General features: G+C 40.4%; 1 protein-coding gene across 1 annotated transcript; it reads right to left on the bottom strand.

Annotated features, from left to right (window-relative positions):
• LOC8085839 (glycerol-3-phosphate acyltransferase 1) lies at positions 1-6,825 on the bottom strand. The gene is made up of 2 exons (XM_002455962.2): positions 5,750-6,825; positions 1-1,124 (listed from the first exon to the last, which is right to left on the bottom strand). Exons 1-2 carry the CDS (start codon positions 6,569-6,571, stop codon positions 228-230), a joined length of 1,719 nt encoding a protein of 572 aa, XP_002456007.1. The 5' UTR covers positions 6,572-6,825; the 3' UTR covers positions 1-227.

Below are 17,112 nucleotides of genomic sequence, written 5' to 3'. Positions count from 1 at the left end.
CGATCAGACGAAATATATACTAATTTGATTTGAATTTAAATCCAAGCATCTATAGTAGTATTTGATTAGTTTTGCAGCTAATCAAATTTCCTTTACACAACGGAACCAAAAGATCCATTACTGATGCCATGCAAATTACAGTAACTAGCTTTTTTAACAATAATTTACCCAGCATGCATGTAAGTATGCATAATAAAAACACACCCAGCTAGCTGTTGCAGCGCTCTCTACTTGGCGACCACGCCGTCGTTGCCGGCCAGCATCATGTACTTGTCGCGGCGAGTCAGTCCGGTGCACTCGAACTCCAGAGCCTCGCCGAGCCGGCGCTGCACCCAGTTGGCCACCTCGACGCCCGTCCTGCCGCCGGCGCGCGTCCACTCCCGCGGCACGGCGCCCAGGAACTCCACCCGGTACGAGGGCACCGGGTTGGCGAAGAACGCCACGGGGTCCAGCCACTTGTGGCCGCTCGCCGTGGTGCCGTAGAGCGTGGTCACCTGCGCGTCCAGCGCCACGGGCTCCATGTCGTCGGCAAGCTCCGCGAACAGCGGGCTGAACCGCAGCAGGTAGGGCTCCCGGCAGGTGGTGCCCTCGGGGCACACCGCGAGGTCCCCCTGCTTGAGCAGCCTGGACATGGTCTCGGCGTCCCGCGCGCGGTCGCGCGTCAGCCGCACCGTCCTGATGGGCGCGATCAGCTCCGACAGCCGGCTGAGGCTGTACGTCAGCGCCGGCACGGGCTTCTGCAGCGCCGTGGAGAGCATGATAGGGTCGACCAGCGTCCGGTGCGTGCACACGTACAGGACGCCCCTGCGCTGCTGCTGCAGCTGCGGCTCGCCGTCGTCGTCGTCCGCCGGCGCCCGCGGAGCGGCGCGGAGGCCGGAGACGCGGAAGCGGACGCCGAAGACCGCGCCGACCGCGAAGTTGATCTTGTAAGGGAGGACGATGCCGATGTTGATGCGGATGACGGAGAGGATGACGCCGAGCGGAAGGAAGAGGAAGAAGGCGAGCATGGCGGCCGGGGTGGGGAGGAAGGCGAGGCGCCCGTCGTGGAAGATGAGCGGCTTCGGGTATTTGTCCCGCGGTAGCTTGTCGTTCTTTGTGCTCTCTCTGCTCACCACATAAACTTCCTGCGAGAAGATCCAATCGTACTGGTGGTCAGTGAGTTCATCCAGACAAGACTTACTACATGTCGAATCGATGAGATGATGATTATATTCATAAAAATGGATAAGATCAGTAATATGCGGTGCACCGAACTAATCCGACGACAAACAATATGACTTTCCGTGCGTTATTCTAAATGAACGGATTCCTGTGAAATTTTGGTATTCTTTTTTGAAACGCCCCAAAAGTTTTGTCATATTTTTATTAGACAAGAAAAAAAGAAGCAAAATAGATTTATAAGAACTTAATTACATAGCAACTTGACTTGAAACCACTATGACACACATGCCATAAACCAAAAGACTACTAAAAAAAGAAACAAAAGAAAAATAGTAACTGGTTCTAAACACCTACTCAACACTATTTAGTATTGTTGAATTTCGTCCTTGAACAGCGGCGCAACTCTCTTTTAAATTTTGGTATTCGGAAAGGCCGTAATAGAGTCTAAAATTGGTTAACGAGATCATCCGTCAACTGTTCATGAATGACTCTTCCGACTAGATATCACATTTATGCATTTCAAAGAGGGTCAAGCTATTCATAAATGTTTTTTTGCCGACTACTGCATATACATATACTCCAATTATGTGCGAAAAGGACCAATTATTTGTTGTTTAAAGATTTCAGTGTGGTCCCCTATGAATCCATGAATGAGTAGTAACCCATTTTTCAGAACAGTGGCAAACTAATCCTTTAACTAAAAATAAACAAACACTATGCACCCTAGCTAGGGGTCCAATTGAATACTATGCCCAATTATATATTACAAAAAACATAGAGTAGTGAGAAATCAAGACCAATCATGCCAACATGTGTAGGAGTACAACATTAAGACACTGTTGAGTCCTATATGTTGATTGAATCATCAGCAGCATTAAATACAGAGACCAATAGCTTAAAAGTTTCTTTTTCAGACTTTAGTATGGGTTTTTAATATGGATCACAGGGGACACAACTCTGACCATATTTGATTTAGTGATAGTGCTGTGCACTGTGGATACGTCCAACACCACACGGCTGTGTGCACTGTCGATGATCATGATCACCTTGTTGTACAGCTAATTTTGAGGAGGGGCAGGGGTACCTACCAGGTCTCGAAATTTCCATGAATGCATGCATGAATTGCACCCGGGTGGTGCCTTTTTTCTGTCCCGTACGTACGTCTTAAACTCCGAGCGACCGAACCTGTAACTTTTGAAAACCCAGCCTATCGGTGCTTGGAAACACATGACATCAATAATAGCCCGTGTCGGACGGGCTTTGGCCTCCTTTGGGAGCCAATCCATCGTGCCCGATGGTCTCTCGGTTATGGTAAGCAGAGGAAAATACTGCTCCAGTCCAGTGCCCCCGCTGCCGCCGCTGGTAGCTAGGTTCGAACATTTATGTCTTGTTTAGTTGATTTTTTTTATAAAATATACTATATGTAGCACTTTCGTTTGTATTTAATAAATATTGTCCAATCATATATTAATTAGACTCAAAAGATTCATCTCGTAAATTATAGATAAATTATGCATTTAATTATTTTTTTAATCTATATTATGTATGTCGTAAGATGGGAATCTGAAAAATTTTGTAAAATTTTTTGGAAAGTAGGTGGTTTACATGGATCTACCATACCCATGCTAATTGTTACTACTACTGTTTTACAACGGCATACTACTCTAGTAGCAACATGGATGAAACATGGGGTACGCTGTACGTGTACGCTGGCCTGCAGCTTTCCTACTCATCACTCAACAAATGCAAATTGCAAATGCAGGTGCTGTACGCCGATGGGGATGGCCGGATGGGCAGGCACTTGGAAGGGACGACACCGCATGTCCGCAGTTACTACTTGGGGAGAGAACCGGCCGGAGTAGTACAGTACATAGGAATACCAAGAGTAGTGGCCTCGTCTGTCGCCGCCAATCATTGCCACGCTCGTGGCCAGGTGCGCACACGGCACAGCCACGCCGGGCCGGGCAGGGAGAAACACAACAACAACGGCACACACAGAGAGAGAGGCTTAAATGCCACCAAACGCACCCTAAATCTCGTCTTTCAAAACTAATTTTCATTTAACTAGATTTATGCTCCCTTCATCTCAATGAATCCATTTATATAGGTATCTTTTTAGTTAAACTTTTTATGGCTGGCTAAATTTATAGAAAAAGAAGTGTAACCAATAGCTAGGTGTGTGGCTGGTGTTCAAGGTTGATGTCTCCTCGCAATCGACCTTCAATTCCTTTGGTTTTGACCTTTTCTTCTCTTAACAAAATACGGGTGAATGGTCAAAAAAAATTGATTCAATCAGGAACAAAGGCAGTAGGAAATAGTATCAAACATTTGTACATCCAAATAAGTTTACTATAAAAATATAGTATAGCGTGATTAATATTGATATTATTTGGTACCATAAATATGGAGTGTTGGTGTAGTACTCCCTCCGTCCCTGAATACTGCTATTTTTAGGAGAAAATTTTGTCCACATGTACTGCTATTTCTACTAGCATACTCGGTCCACCAGCCCATTAATTTCTCCTCGGAACTTTCATGGTCCACCAGCCCATTTAATTTCTTCTAGGGAGTAGTACTTTGGTGCATGGTAATTGTTAAAGTCTGTTTAGTTGACATTAAATGCAGCTCGTTGGAACCAGAGAACCATGGTTTAACGTGCATGATTAAATGGTGGAATCCAAATTAATTGAGAGTAGATAGTCTTTTGTTTGCCACACTAATCTGTCTAAAATCTGCTAGAAATAGCAGTATTTGGGGACGGAGGGAGTACATATCTAGTCAACTTTAGAAGTAATTAACTCCTCGGAATGTGAAATATGCCCATTGATTTTGCATGTGCTTAAAACCGGTTAAATGTTGAGATGGAGAAGAAAAGAAAGAAGAGAGAGGAGAAGCAGGTTGTAAGATCTTATTTAGATGTGAAAACTTTTTGGATTTCGCTACTGTAGCACTTTCGTTTGTTTGTAGCAAATAATATCTAATCATAGACTAACTAGGATAAAAAGATTCGTCTCGTAATTTACAGGCAAACTGTGTAATTAGTTTTTGGTTTCGTCTATATTTAATGCTTCATGCATGTGTCGCAAGATTCTATGTGACGGAGAATTTTGAAAACTTTTTGATTTTTGGGGTGAACTAAATAAGGCACAGAAACCAAGAAACTTTATGAGAAAGATAACTGAGTCAGTCATGTACTAATAGTGAATAGCTAACTATTGTTGGATAGACTGTAAGAAGGCTGCAAGTAATCTTAGAGCCAACAAGCGAGCTGTATTATTAAATTTGCTTTTAGTGATGTTCAAGGGAATACTACTGTAGACGGTGGTTAATTGGGAATGAGATCCTTCAGTCAATTCACATGTATCGCCTTCGTTTAACACGTGAGAGCCTGCTCATCAGGTCCACCTTCATGCGGTAGATGCACCACACAGATTCTAGTTAACTAGAGCTTTCAGATCAAAGGATATTTATGCTGGTCTATGCGCTATCAATTCTCAGACACACCCCTTCGTCTTAAGATAAATCGTCACCAAAATACAAGACCTATTTGTTCTTTAGGTAACGCTACATGTAAAAGGTTCCATACCTATTTTTAGTCTTCTCCAACAACAAGATCTAAAAGACAACACTCTCTGTAAATGGGTCTCGAGGAGAGAGAATACCCAAATTTGGGTTATGCCTCTCCTGATATCCAAAATGGGTCTTCTGTATGGGTAGTCTGTTGGAGGCTATAGGTATTGTGTTGGAAACCTACGTTCCCAAATAGGTCTCCTATTGGAGACAGCCTAAGACATCTTCAGTGGGAGTTCCATCACTCAATTTCCAACAAACGAATATTTTAGAAACAATAAAGAAGAGTTTCATCCCTATAAAACTTTCTCTACTCTTATGGAATTTTTATCATATCTCTCTTCATTAATATGGTGTCACATCATCAATATTTAGTATCTACGGAACTCTAAGACCAGTCTCAGTGGCTCGTTTCAATGCACTGTTTCCAAAACAAATCCGCTGACAGGGCATCAATGAAACGAATAATAAAACAATCTCCACAATACATGAGTTTCACCTTAACGTTTCCTAAGCTGGTCAAAGCATTTAATTACTGCAAAATAATTGGATCACATGCAAGATGGTGAAACGATTTAGCCCTCAGTGGAGATTTCATCCCGTTTCGCCGCGTGAGAAACAACGCCCGCGGGGTTTCATCATAGTAAAACTACTTCCTTCTCTCTCCTCTTCGTTTCATGTAAAAAGTGCAGTTTTGTTGACATGGCGCTCTAGACTTGCCTAATAAAACTTCATTGAGACTGGCCTTAATTTCACGCATCTAATTCTGAGGACGTCCCATTGTTACAGTATTTGTTTTAATTTGACGGTATATGTCGTTGTTACTTTGACATTACCAGTACGTCTTTTGCCTCTGCGTTTTGCCCAACAATCATCCTACTCCGATTAATGATGCTTTTGTAGTTGGTGGTTATTACTATGCTTGAGACGTTAACCGGTGTTACTCCACATTAATGCCTTGAAAACAGGTCCCCGTATTATATGGTCAATCACTCTATCTCATGTAGTATGCACGAACCTTGCAGTAGGGGACGAAGAGCTGGTCGAGCGGGCTGGTGGAGTGGCCGATGATGCCCACGTCGGCCATGAGGTCGTCCTCGGCGCCTAACGCCTCTCTGAGCGCCTTCTGCCTCAGCTCCGACGGCCCCGTCGTCGCAGGACCCGATAGCAACCCCGTGAAGTACCGTCGTCGGCCGATCATGACGTGCTGCAGCTCGAGGCCGACCACCGCGTCGGCGGCCATGTACTCCTTGAGGAACCACTCGGACATCACCCGCGGCGCGCTGGTCACCGCCACGTTTCTCCTGGCCGGGAGCCACAGGCTGCCGTACACCACCGCGTTGAGCTGCTCCATGTAGTGCTTGGGCAACACGGCGCGGGCCACGAGGTCGACGTCCCTGGGCGTGAGCCCCGCGAAGGTGACGAACGCCATCACCCGGACGCCGGCGCCGCCGCGGCGCTGCTCCCCGAGCGCCCAGACGAGAGGGAAGGCGCAGAGCAGCAGCATGGCGCGCAGAAGGCTGCCGCCCTCGCACGCCACGAGCATGAAGTAGGGGAAGAGCGCGGTGGAGCGCAGCAGGGCGCCGTGCATGTCGCACACGATGGTCCGACCGGCGGCGTTAGGGATGGCGGAGCCGGCGTCGGGATTGAAGGCGGCGACAGCGGCGACGCCAGCCTGCTGCTGCGAGACGGCAGAGGACGACGGCGGCGGCGGCTTGGCGATGGCGGCAGTGTTGCGGTAGTAGAGCTGGAAGGCGTGGCGCCTGAGCTTCTTGGCGGCACGGTAGAATGTGAAGAGCCATCGTGCGGCCACCTTGGGGAGGATGACAGGAAACACCATCTCTGGTCCTCTTTTTCAAGGTATCTCCGATCGTCTACGACATATAGCTACCTACTGCGTGCTGGCCTGTTTGTGGAGATGGTGGTTATTGATCTAGGTCACCGGAGCTTTTGTGGGTTTCTATTTTTGTTGCGGCAAATGAAGAGACTGTTGTATTTTGTTGCGGCAAATGAAGAGACTGTTGTACGTGTGTGGGTGGGGGAGGAGGGGTGTGGGCGACGAAACGAAGCTGGCAGTGCCAGAGACGTGTGGAGGGTGGGGGTGTTTATATAAGCCATGAGCAGGAGCAGCCTCGTCTGTCGCCGCTGATCATTGCCACGCTCGTGGCCAGGTGCGCACGGCACAGCCACGCCGGGCCGGACCGGCAAGGGAGAAAACAACAACAACAGCACACACGCAGGCTTAAATGCCACCAAACGCACCGTAAATGCGCTTCAATGGCGTGCGCAATGCAATGTTCCCTCCCCCCTGGTGCTGCCCCTGCATGCGGTGTTTGTGTCCTTCCGGCGCCCGAGGCTGGAATGCCTGGATGTGCATGCTAGTACTAGGGCCTTGTTTAGTTCTTAAAAGTGAAAACCTTTCGGTACTGTAGCACTTTCGTTTGTTTGTGACAAATATTATCCAATCATAGACTAACTAGGATCAAAAGATTCGTTTTGTGATTTACAGCTAAACTGTGTAATTAGTTTTTGTTTTCGTCTACATTTAATGTTTCATGCAAGTGCGACAAGATTCGATGTGACGGGGAATCTTGAAAACTTTTTGGTTTTCAGGGTGAACTAAACAAGGCCTAGTACTCCGGTACTAGCATAGCAGTGTACTGGTCCAGAATCCATGAGTTTTTACCTTTTACGTATATACTGGCCTCTGTCACATCGAATCTTTAAACGTATGTATAGAGTATTAAATTTAGACGAAAATAAAAACTAATTGTACAGTTTAGTCGGAATTGACGAGACAAATCTTTTGAGCCTAGTTAGTCCATGATCGGACAATATTTGTTAAATACAAACGAAAATGTTACAGTATCGATTTCCTAAAAAATTTTAGAACTAAAGGCCATTATATAAGGGCTGCCAGCCTGCCGCGATCGAGAACGTGGTAAGTGTACTCCCCATCCACAAATACTCCCTCGGTCTTAAAAAGACTGTCATTTTTTACTTCAACCAATGACCGTTTATCTTATTCAAAATTTTTATATAAATTCTAAAATAAATAAATCATTATTAAAGTACCTCTAATAATCAAATAAGTCATATCAAAATAGATTATATTTATAAAAAAATTATAATAAAACAGATGGTCAAACAAGATATCTAAAATTTTTGAGACTGAGGGAGTAAATGCATATCTCATCTTTCGAGAAGTTAAACATTTTTAAGTTTAACTAAATATATATAAAAATATATTAATATTTAACATATGTAATATGTATCAATTGAATATAAAATATACTTTCATAATATACTTATTCACAAATATAAATATTGATATTATTTAATATTTTTTTAGTTTAATTTAAAATTTTTCTACTTGTCAAGAAGAGATGTGTATATTTATTTATAGTGGAGCGAGTATGTCCAATCGTCCATGCGGGGCCGCCGATTCCTGCTCTGTAACGTCGGCTGCACAGGCTACAGTCGTCAGTGCGAACTCTGAAGATCCACAGTGCGGCAGTGGATCTACTGTGAGTATCTAGCTTCGTGAAAAAAAAAATCGATTCATCCAGGAACAAAGGCAGTAGGAAATAGTATCAAACATTATGTACTAAAAATATATTAGCATGATTAATATTGAAATTTATTTGATATCATAAATATGGAGCATTGAAGTACATATCTATTCAACTTTGAAATTAATAAACTCCTCGGAATGTGAAATATGAAAAAAAAAGTACATAAGGAGAACGGGTTTCATGGACTTATTTTTGCCGATTGATTTTGCATGTTTATTAAGTTGCATGTACCGACCAGTTTATGAAATATGCGAAAAAAAGTATAGAAGGAGAACGGGTTTCATGGACTTATTTTTGTCGATTGATTTTGTATGTGCTTAGTATTGAGTTGCATATACCGACTAGTTCAACTCAAAATCTTAAGTTGATCAGAAGAGGTGGACAATTCATTGACGGACGCACATGGGGGCTCGGGTGGCTGCAACCCCCTCTTGGGATCAAATTTTTTTAATAGTTTTCTTTTTAGCAAAAGATTCTATATATTTGGTATTTTCCTATGTTTATTCTATGAATTTTTGCATTTGAGCATTTTGAATCAATATTAAATTATCAATCTTAACTATATCTATTAATATACTGGATTGAGCGAGAAAAAAATTAGCTATGTTATTTAGCTTCTCTCTTGGTCTGTTTCTGGGTCCGCCACTGGGCCAATTCACTTATATTTCAACACTCCCCCTCACGTGGAGGCTTCCTTAAGCCTCAGACGTGGAATAAGAGCAAACAACAATTATTTTATTTATTAATTGTGCTAATCAGGATTCAAACTCGAGACCTCTGACTCTAATATCATATTTTGAGTTACATGCACCGACCAGTTCAACCCAAAAACTTAAGCGAGAAAGGTGCTTATATTTCAACACTTAGTGATGTTCAAGAGAATACTACTGTAGACGGTGGTTAAATGGGAATGAGATCCTTCAGGCCTTGTTTAGTTGGCAAAAATTTGGGGTTTTGGCTACTGTAGCACTTTCGTTTTTATTCGACAAACATTATCCAATCATAGAGTAACTAGGTTCAAAAGATTTATCTCACAAATTACAGATAAACTGTGAAATTAGTTTTTATTTTCGTCTATATTTAAAGTTCCATGCATGCGACCAAAGATTCGATGTGACGGAAAATCTTGAAAATTTTTGCGAACTAAACAAGGCCTCAGTCAATTCACATGTATCGCCTTCGTTTATTGCTAACAGGTGAGAGCCTGCTCATCAGGTCCACCTGGATGCGATCGATAGATGCACCATTCAGATTCCGGTTAACTAGAGCCTTCAGGTCAAAGGATATTTATGCTGCTCTATGCGCTATCAATTCACAGACACACCCGTTTGTGATCTTAGGCCTTGTTTAAGCCTTGTTTAGTTTCCATTTTTTTAAAAAAATTCTCCGTCACATTAAACCATTGGACATATGTACGAAGTAATTTTCGAGACGAATTTTTTGACATTAGTTAATCTATGATTGGATAATAATTACTTAATACAAACAAAAATGTTATAGTAGCCAAAGTCAAAAGTTTTCTCCAACTAAACAAGACCTTAGTTCCATTTTTTTTTGCAAAATAAAGACTGTAGCACTTCCGTTCGTATTGACAAATATTGTCTAATCATAAACTAACTAGGCTCAAAAGATTCGTCTCGCAAATTACAGGCAAGCTATGCAATTAATTATTTTTTATTTATATTTAATGTTCCATGCGTGTGTCATAAAATTCGATGTGACGAAAAATCTGAAAAAAAATTATATATTTTTTTAAGAACTAAACAAGGCCTTAGTTTCACGCATCTAAGGCCTTGTTTAGTTGGCAAAATTTTTTTTAAGAACTAAACAAGGCCTTAGTTTCACGTTTTTATTTGACAAGCATTGTCCAATCACGGAGTAACTAGGCTCAAAAGATTCATCTCACAAATTACAGATAAACTGTACAATTAGTTTTTATTTTCGTCTATATTTAATACTCCATGCATACGACCAAAGATTCGATGTGACGGGGAATCTTGAAAATTTTTGCGAACTAAACAAGCCCTAATTCTAGGAAGTCCCATTGCTACAGTACTTTGACGGTATACTATGTTGTTGTTACTTTGACATTCGACCAGTATATGTCTTTGTCCGCTGCGTTTTTGCCCAACAATCCTCCTACTCCGATTATGCTTTTGTAGTTGGTGGTTATCCTTGAGACGTTAACGGTGTTACTACAAATTAATACCTTGAAAATAGGTTCCCGTATTATATGGTCAATTACTCTATCTCTATGATAAGTTAAGAAAAATATGCTACACACGAACCTTGCAGTAGGGGACGAAGAGCTGGTCTAGCGGGCTGGTGGAGTGGCCGATGATGCCCACGTCGGCCATGGAGTCTCCACGGCGCCTAGGAGCATGATTTGACAAGTGCTAAACTATATAGTAAATGAAAAAAGATTGTATTTCCAATAATTAGTCATCTCGGCTTGGTAAAATTAAAAAACTAGGCCCACTTCCAAATTAGATGAACTAATTTTTACCATTGTCTCACCTTATCATACACTACTACAGAACAGGCCTTTGGTCACTTGCCCAAAATGAACAATAATCTCGGCCAAAACATCGTCCGGGACAAAAACATTGTGAGACCAACCGGGACTAAAAGTCCCCTTCCCAACGGCTATTGTGTCGGACATCGGCAGAGGGGACCTTTAGTCCCGGTTGGTCTCGCCAACCGGGACAAAAGCCTAGCCTTTAGACCCGGTTGGTACCACCAACCGGGATTAAAAGCTGTTGTCCCGGTCCGTCCCACCGGCCGGGACTGGTGTTGGAATTTAGACCCGGTTTTTAAAAGGAACCAGGACTAAATGTCCCTCCCCATATTTGAACTCTTCTTCCCGTGGCCGAGCCCATCCATCTTCACTCTTTTGCTGTGTTCTTCATTTGGAGTTGCTTGTTCTTGCTCTCATCTCCGGCTATTGATTCATTTCATCGTTTCTACACCGTCATCGACTTGTTAAGAGGTCACTAGCTTCATCTTCTCAACATTTAGAAGCGGCATATGTCATTTCCAAGTGTTATGTATATTGTTTTTTATTTTATGGTTTTTAAGAGGTTATTAGCTTCATCGCCATTTCAAAAGCGACACGTTTTTTTAGAGAAATAGTGGTAATATGTTTTTTATTTTAATTAGTTTAGAAAAAAATTAAAAACATATAATACTTTAATTTGCAATTTTTGACCGATTTAGTTAGTTAATTATAACTAGTACGCATACCACATTTCATGATTATTTAGGAAAATAGAGAATTTTTTTGCTTTTTTAATTTTGCTTGTTTAGAAAAATTAGAAATAGAGAATTTTAGGTTTTTTGTTACTTTAATTTCTCTATTAAAATTAGAAACTTATAATACTTTAATTTGCAATTTATGACAAGGTTAATTAGTTAATTATAACTAGTATGCATACCACATTTCATGATTAGTTAGAAATATAGATAACTTTTGTGTTTTTTTAATTTTGGTTGTTTAGAAAAATTAGAAATAGAAATTTTTAGGTTTTTGTTACTTTAATTTCTCTATTAAAAATTAGAAACTTATATTTCTTTAATTTTCACTTTATGACATGGTTAATTAGTTAATTATAACTGGTATGCATGCCACATTTCATGATTAGTTAGAAAATAGAGAACTTTTATGTCCTTTTAATTTTGTTGGTTTAGAAAAACCAGAAATAGAGAATTTTAGGTTATTTGTTACTTTAATTTCTTTATAAAAATTAGAAACTTATAATATTTTACGTTGCAATGCAGACAATGACACGTCATTGGATGTACAATGCCGATCGCCGCTCCAAAGAATTCATTGATGGTGTGCATTATTTCTTAAGAGTGGCCGAGGAAAACAAGCGGGATGGATTCATATGTTGCCCATGTGCCTTGTGTCAGAATTTGAAGGAATATTCTAGCTCTAGAAATATTCACTCATATTAGTTGAAGTCGGGTTTTATGCCAAACTATATTTGTTGGACCACGCATGGAGAAAATGGGATAATGATGGAAGAAGGTGAAGAAGAACAGTTGGAGCCTGACGACATTATTGCTCAATACGGTGACTTCGGTGATACAGCAATGGGAGAAGCTGAAGATGAGGCAGGTGCAGAAGGCGCACCTGTTGAAGATGATGCTCTTGGTGATGTCATTCATGATGCACAAAAAGATTGCGAAAGTGAAAAAGAGAAGACAAAGTTTGACCACATGTTAGAAGATCACAAGAAATTACTATACCCATCTGCCCAGGATGGGCAAAAAAAACTGGGTACAACACTAGAATTGTTAAAATGGAAGGCACAGAATGGTGTATCCGATAAGGCATTTGGGCAATTACTGAAGATCCAAAAAAATGCTGCCGAAGCCTAATGAATTGTCCACTACTACGTACGAAGCAAAACAGATCGTCTGTCCTTTGGGATTAGAAATCAAGAAGATACATGCATGTCCTAACGACTGTATCCTATACCGTGGCAAGGACTACGAGAATTTAGATGAATGCCCCGTATGTAAAGCATCACGGTATAAGATCAGGCGAGATGACCCTAGCGATGTTGAGGGGGGAAGAACGTCCCAGAAAAAAATCTTGCAAAGGTTATGTGGTATGCTGATGGGTCCCAGTGGAGAGCAATAGACAGGGAATTTCTAGAGTTTGCAAAAGACGCAAGAAACTTAAGGTTCGCTTTAAGTACGGACAGTATGAATCCTTTTGGTGAGCAAAGCAGTACTCATAGCACTTGGCCTGTTACACTGTGTATCTACAACCTTCCTCCATGGTTATGCATGAAGCAAAAGTTCATTATGATGCCTGTGCTCATCCAAGGCCTGAAGCAACCGGGCAATGACATTGATGTCTATCTAAGGCCATTAATTGAAGAACTCCTTTTATGGAGTGAAACAGGTGTTCGTGTGTGGGATGAGTACAAACAGGAACACTTCGACCTACGAGCACTGTTGTTTGTGACAATCAATGATTGGCCTGCTCTAAGTAATCTTTCAGGGTAGACAAACAAGGGATATAATGCATGCACACATTGTTTTGATGACCTTGATAGTATATATTTGAAAAAAATACAGAAAGGTCATGTACCTTGGGTATCGTCGATTTCTTTCTATGAATCACCTAGTTAGAAAGAAAGGAAAGCATTTTAAAGGTAAGGCAGACCACCGATGCAAGCCTCGCAACAGAACTGGAGAAGATGTATTTGAGATGGTTAAGGATGTGAAAGTAGTTTTTGGTAAGGGACAAGGCAGCCAACCAGTTCCAAAAGATGCAGCGGGTCATGCACCCATGTGGAAGAAGAAGTCAATATTTTAGGAGCTACCCTATTGGCAAGTCCTAGAGGTCCGGAATGCGATCGACGTCATGCACCTAACAAAGAATCTTTGTGTGAACCTTCTAGGATTCATGAGTGTATATGGTAAGCCTAAGGATTCACTTGAAGCACGACAAGACTTGCAACGCATGGAAGAACGAGACAACCTGTATCCAGAGAAGACAGATGATGGACGCCAATATTTAAGACCTGCTAGCTACACTCTTAGCAATGAAGAGAAAGAAATCATGTTTGAATGCTTAAGCAGCATCAAGGTCCCATCTGGATTCTCCTCTAATATAAAAGGTATAATTAATGTGCCTGAGAAGAAATTTCTGAACTTAAAGTCGCATGACTGCCATGTGCTTATGACGTAATTGCTTCCAGTTGCATTAAGAGGAATTCTACCTCCACATGTACGTCTGGCCACCGTAAAGCTATGTGCATTCCTCAATGCAATTTCTCAGAAGGCAATCAATCCACTGGAACTAGCTGCTCTATAGAATGATGTGGTTCAATGTCTTGTCAGCTTTGAGTTAGTGTTCCCTCCATCCTTCTTTGATATCATGACACACCTCCTAGTTCATCTGGGTCCTGTGTTCCTACATAATATGTTTCCCTTTGAGAGGTTTATAGGAGTTCTGAAGAAATATGTTCACCAACGTGCTCGGCCAGAAGGAAGCATCGCCGAGGGCTATGGGACAGAGGAGATCATTGAGTTCTGTGTTGAATTCATTCCTGAACTTGACCCAATTGGTGTTCCTGAATCGCGCCACGAGGGGAGACTGAGTGGAAAGGGGACACTAGGAAAGAAAACATACATCGGTACGGAGGACGATTTTTTCAATAAAGCACACTACACAGTTCTTCAAAGCTCATCCGTGGTGGAGCCGTATGTCACGAAACACAAGGACTTCCTACGATCGCAATTCGCAAAGAAGAATGAAGCTTGGTTTATGCGTCAGCACATAGACACTTTCAGTGATTGGTTACGAAAAGAATGTCAGGGTAATGAGCAGATTGATGAGCAACTGTATTTGTTGGCTAGGCAACCATCATGGCGCATCCTCACGTACAAAGGGTACGAGATAAATGGAAATACATTTTACACCCTAGGCCAAGATAAAAGAAGCACGGACCAAAATAGTGGAGTTCGCGTAGACGCCATAGACCCGAATGGAAACAGACAAACATATTATGGCCGTATAGAGAAGATTTGGGAACTAGACTATGCACCTAATTTTAAAATCCCTTTGTTCCGGTGCCAATGGGTGAAGGTTACTGGAGGCGGGGTGACAGTTGACAAAGACTATGGAATGACAACAGTGGACCTCAACAATGTTGGTTACAAAGATGAACCATTCGTCCTTGCTGCTGATGTGAATCAGGTGTTCTATGTGAAAGACATGTCTACAAAACAGAAGAGAGGGAAAAATGACAACAAATCAACAAACGAGCCAAAACGCCATATAGTTCTCTCAGGGAAAAGAAACATTGTGGGAATTGAGGACAAGTCAGATATTTCAGAAGATTATGAAAGGGATGACCGAATCACGCCTTTCAATGTGACCAAAGATCCGAGCATACTGATAAATGCTGAGGACACTCCATGGTTACGTCAAGATCATGACCAAGGAACATACGTCAAAAAGAAGATCACTATTGTGCCCGCCTAATAAATAGATTGCAATATAGTATGTGTATGTGACAATTGTAACTTAAGATGTTTATATTAGTTTTTCTTATTTTATATCATTTTAAATAATGAAATGACATTTAAGTTTGCTATTATAAGAGATGTGTCAATTATTTGTCAAATGTAAAAATAGTCAAACTTGGTCAAACTTGGTCAAATGACAAACTAAATTACTTAAAATGAAAAAATTTTGAATACCAAGTTGTTAGATATCATCAAGATATAAACTTTTTATATAGACAATTTTTCTATTTGAGAAAGTTTAAGTTCACAATACCCACCAATTCTTGAATCTCACACAAACTATATGAAATTACATGTGTTAATTGTGGATTTTGAACTACACCTTCGCAACACTTTGTCAAATGCAAAAATGGTCTATATATTAAATGTAGATTTTGATGAGTGGAACAATATTGGTATTCATGACTTTTCCGTTCGAGACCATCTAGGGTTCTGAAAACCGATGCGTGGCTATGAATTCTATCAAAATTCAAAATTGAGTGGTTCAAACTTTTCCAAAAGAAAAGTTGACCATTAGACAAAATCTAGAACTTGATGAGTGTAACAAACTTTGTATTCATTACCTTTTTATTTGGGACCATATAGGGTTCCGTCAAAGTGTGTGTTTCTAAAAACCAATGCTTTGACTTTGGTCAAACTTGGTCAAATGACCCATTTGATGACTTGAAATGAAAAAAATTTGAATACAAAGTTGTTAGAGATCATCAAGATCTACATTTGATATATTGTCCATTTTTCCATTTGAATAAATTTGAGCCAATCCTAAGCACATTTGTTCAAAATCCAAGACGGGTATTGGTCAAACTTAGTCAAATGACATACTAAATTACTTAAAATGAAAAAAATTTTGAATACCAAGTTGTTAGATATCATTAAGATCTAAACTTTTTATATAGACAATTTTTCCATTTGAGAAAGTTTAAGTCCACAATACCCACCAATTCTTGAATCTCACACAAACTATATGAAACTACATGTGTCAATTGTGGATTTTGAACTACACCTTCGCAACACTTTGTCAAATACAAAAATGGTCTATATATTAAATGTAGATTTTGATGAGTGGAACAATATTGGTATTCATGACTTTTCCGTTCGAGACCATCTAGGGTTCTGAAAACCGATGCGTGGCTATGAATTCTATCAAAATTCAAAATTGAGTGGTTCAAACTTTTCCAAAAGAAAAGTTGACCATTAGAAAAAATCTAGAACTTGATGAGTGCAACAAACTTTGTATTCATTACTTTTCCATTTGGGACCATATAGGGTTCGGTCAAAGTGTGTGTTTCTAAAAACCAATGCTTTGACTTTGGTCAAACTTGGTCAAATGACCCATTTGATGACTTGAAATGAAAAAAATTTGAATACAAAGTTGTTAGAGATAATCCGATGTAATGGTGAATATCACATATATCATGATTTTGGAGATAAATGATGGTAAATAAACAAAATTTACGTTTAAATATTGCACAAACAAATTATTCTATCAAAAACATCTGCTTTAAGATATTAAAATTAAATAATATATTTTTGCATTAACAAAATACTAATTATTTTTCATATTTAAGTTTGTTAATATAAGTGATGAAAAGATTTTATGTTTCCAAATTGATTATGTAACCAATTAGACAAAAAGAAATGGAACTATTATTTTTTAACAAATTAAAACCTATTATTCTATTTACTATGCAATTAACAACATTAATCTAATTATTGTATGCATAAATAAATAAGAAACTGAAAAATATATTTAGTC

Source organism: Sorghum bicolor, chromosome 3 (genome assembly GCF_000003195.3).
Source record: "Sorghum bicolor cultivar BTx623 chromosome 3, Sorghum_bicolor_NCBIv3, whole genome shotgun sequence".
Taxonomy (NCBI): Eukaryota; Viridiplantae; Streptophyta; class Magnoliopsida; order Poales; family Poaceae; genus Sorghum; species Sorghum bicolor.
Note: the sequence above shows the minus strand (reverse complement) of the source record. Positions and strands in the feature narration are given on the sequence as shown.

Coding starts and splice junctions, on each gene's coding strand:
- LOC8085839 (XM_002455962.2), bottom strand. CDS start 6,571: ATGGTGTTTCCTGTCATCCTCCCCAAGGTGGCCGCACGATGGCTCTTC. Junction 1,125..5,749: donor TCTTCGTCCCCTACTGCAAG/GTTCGTGCATAC, acceptor ATCTTCTCGCAG/GAAGTTTATGTGGTGAGCAG.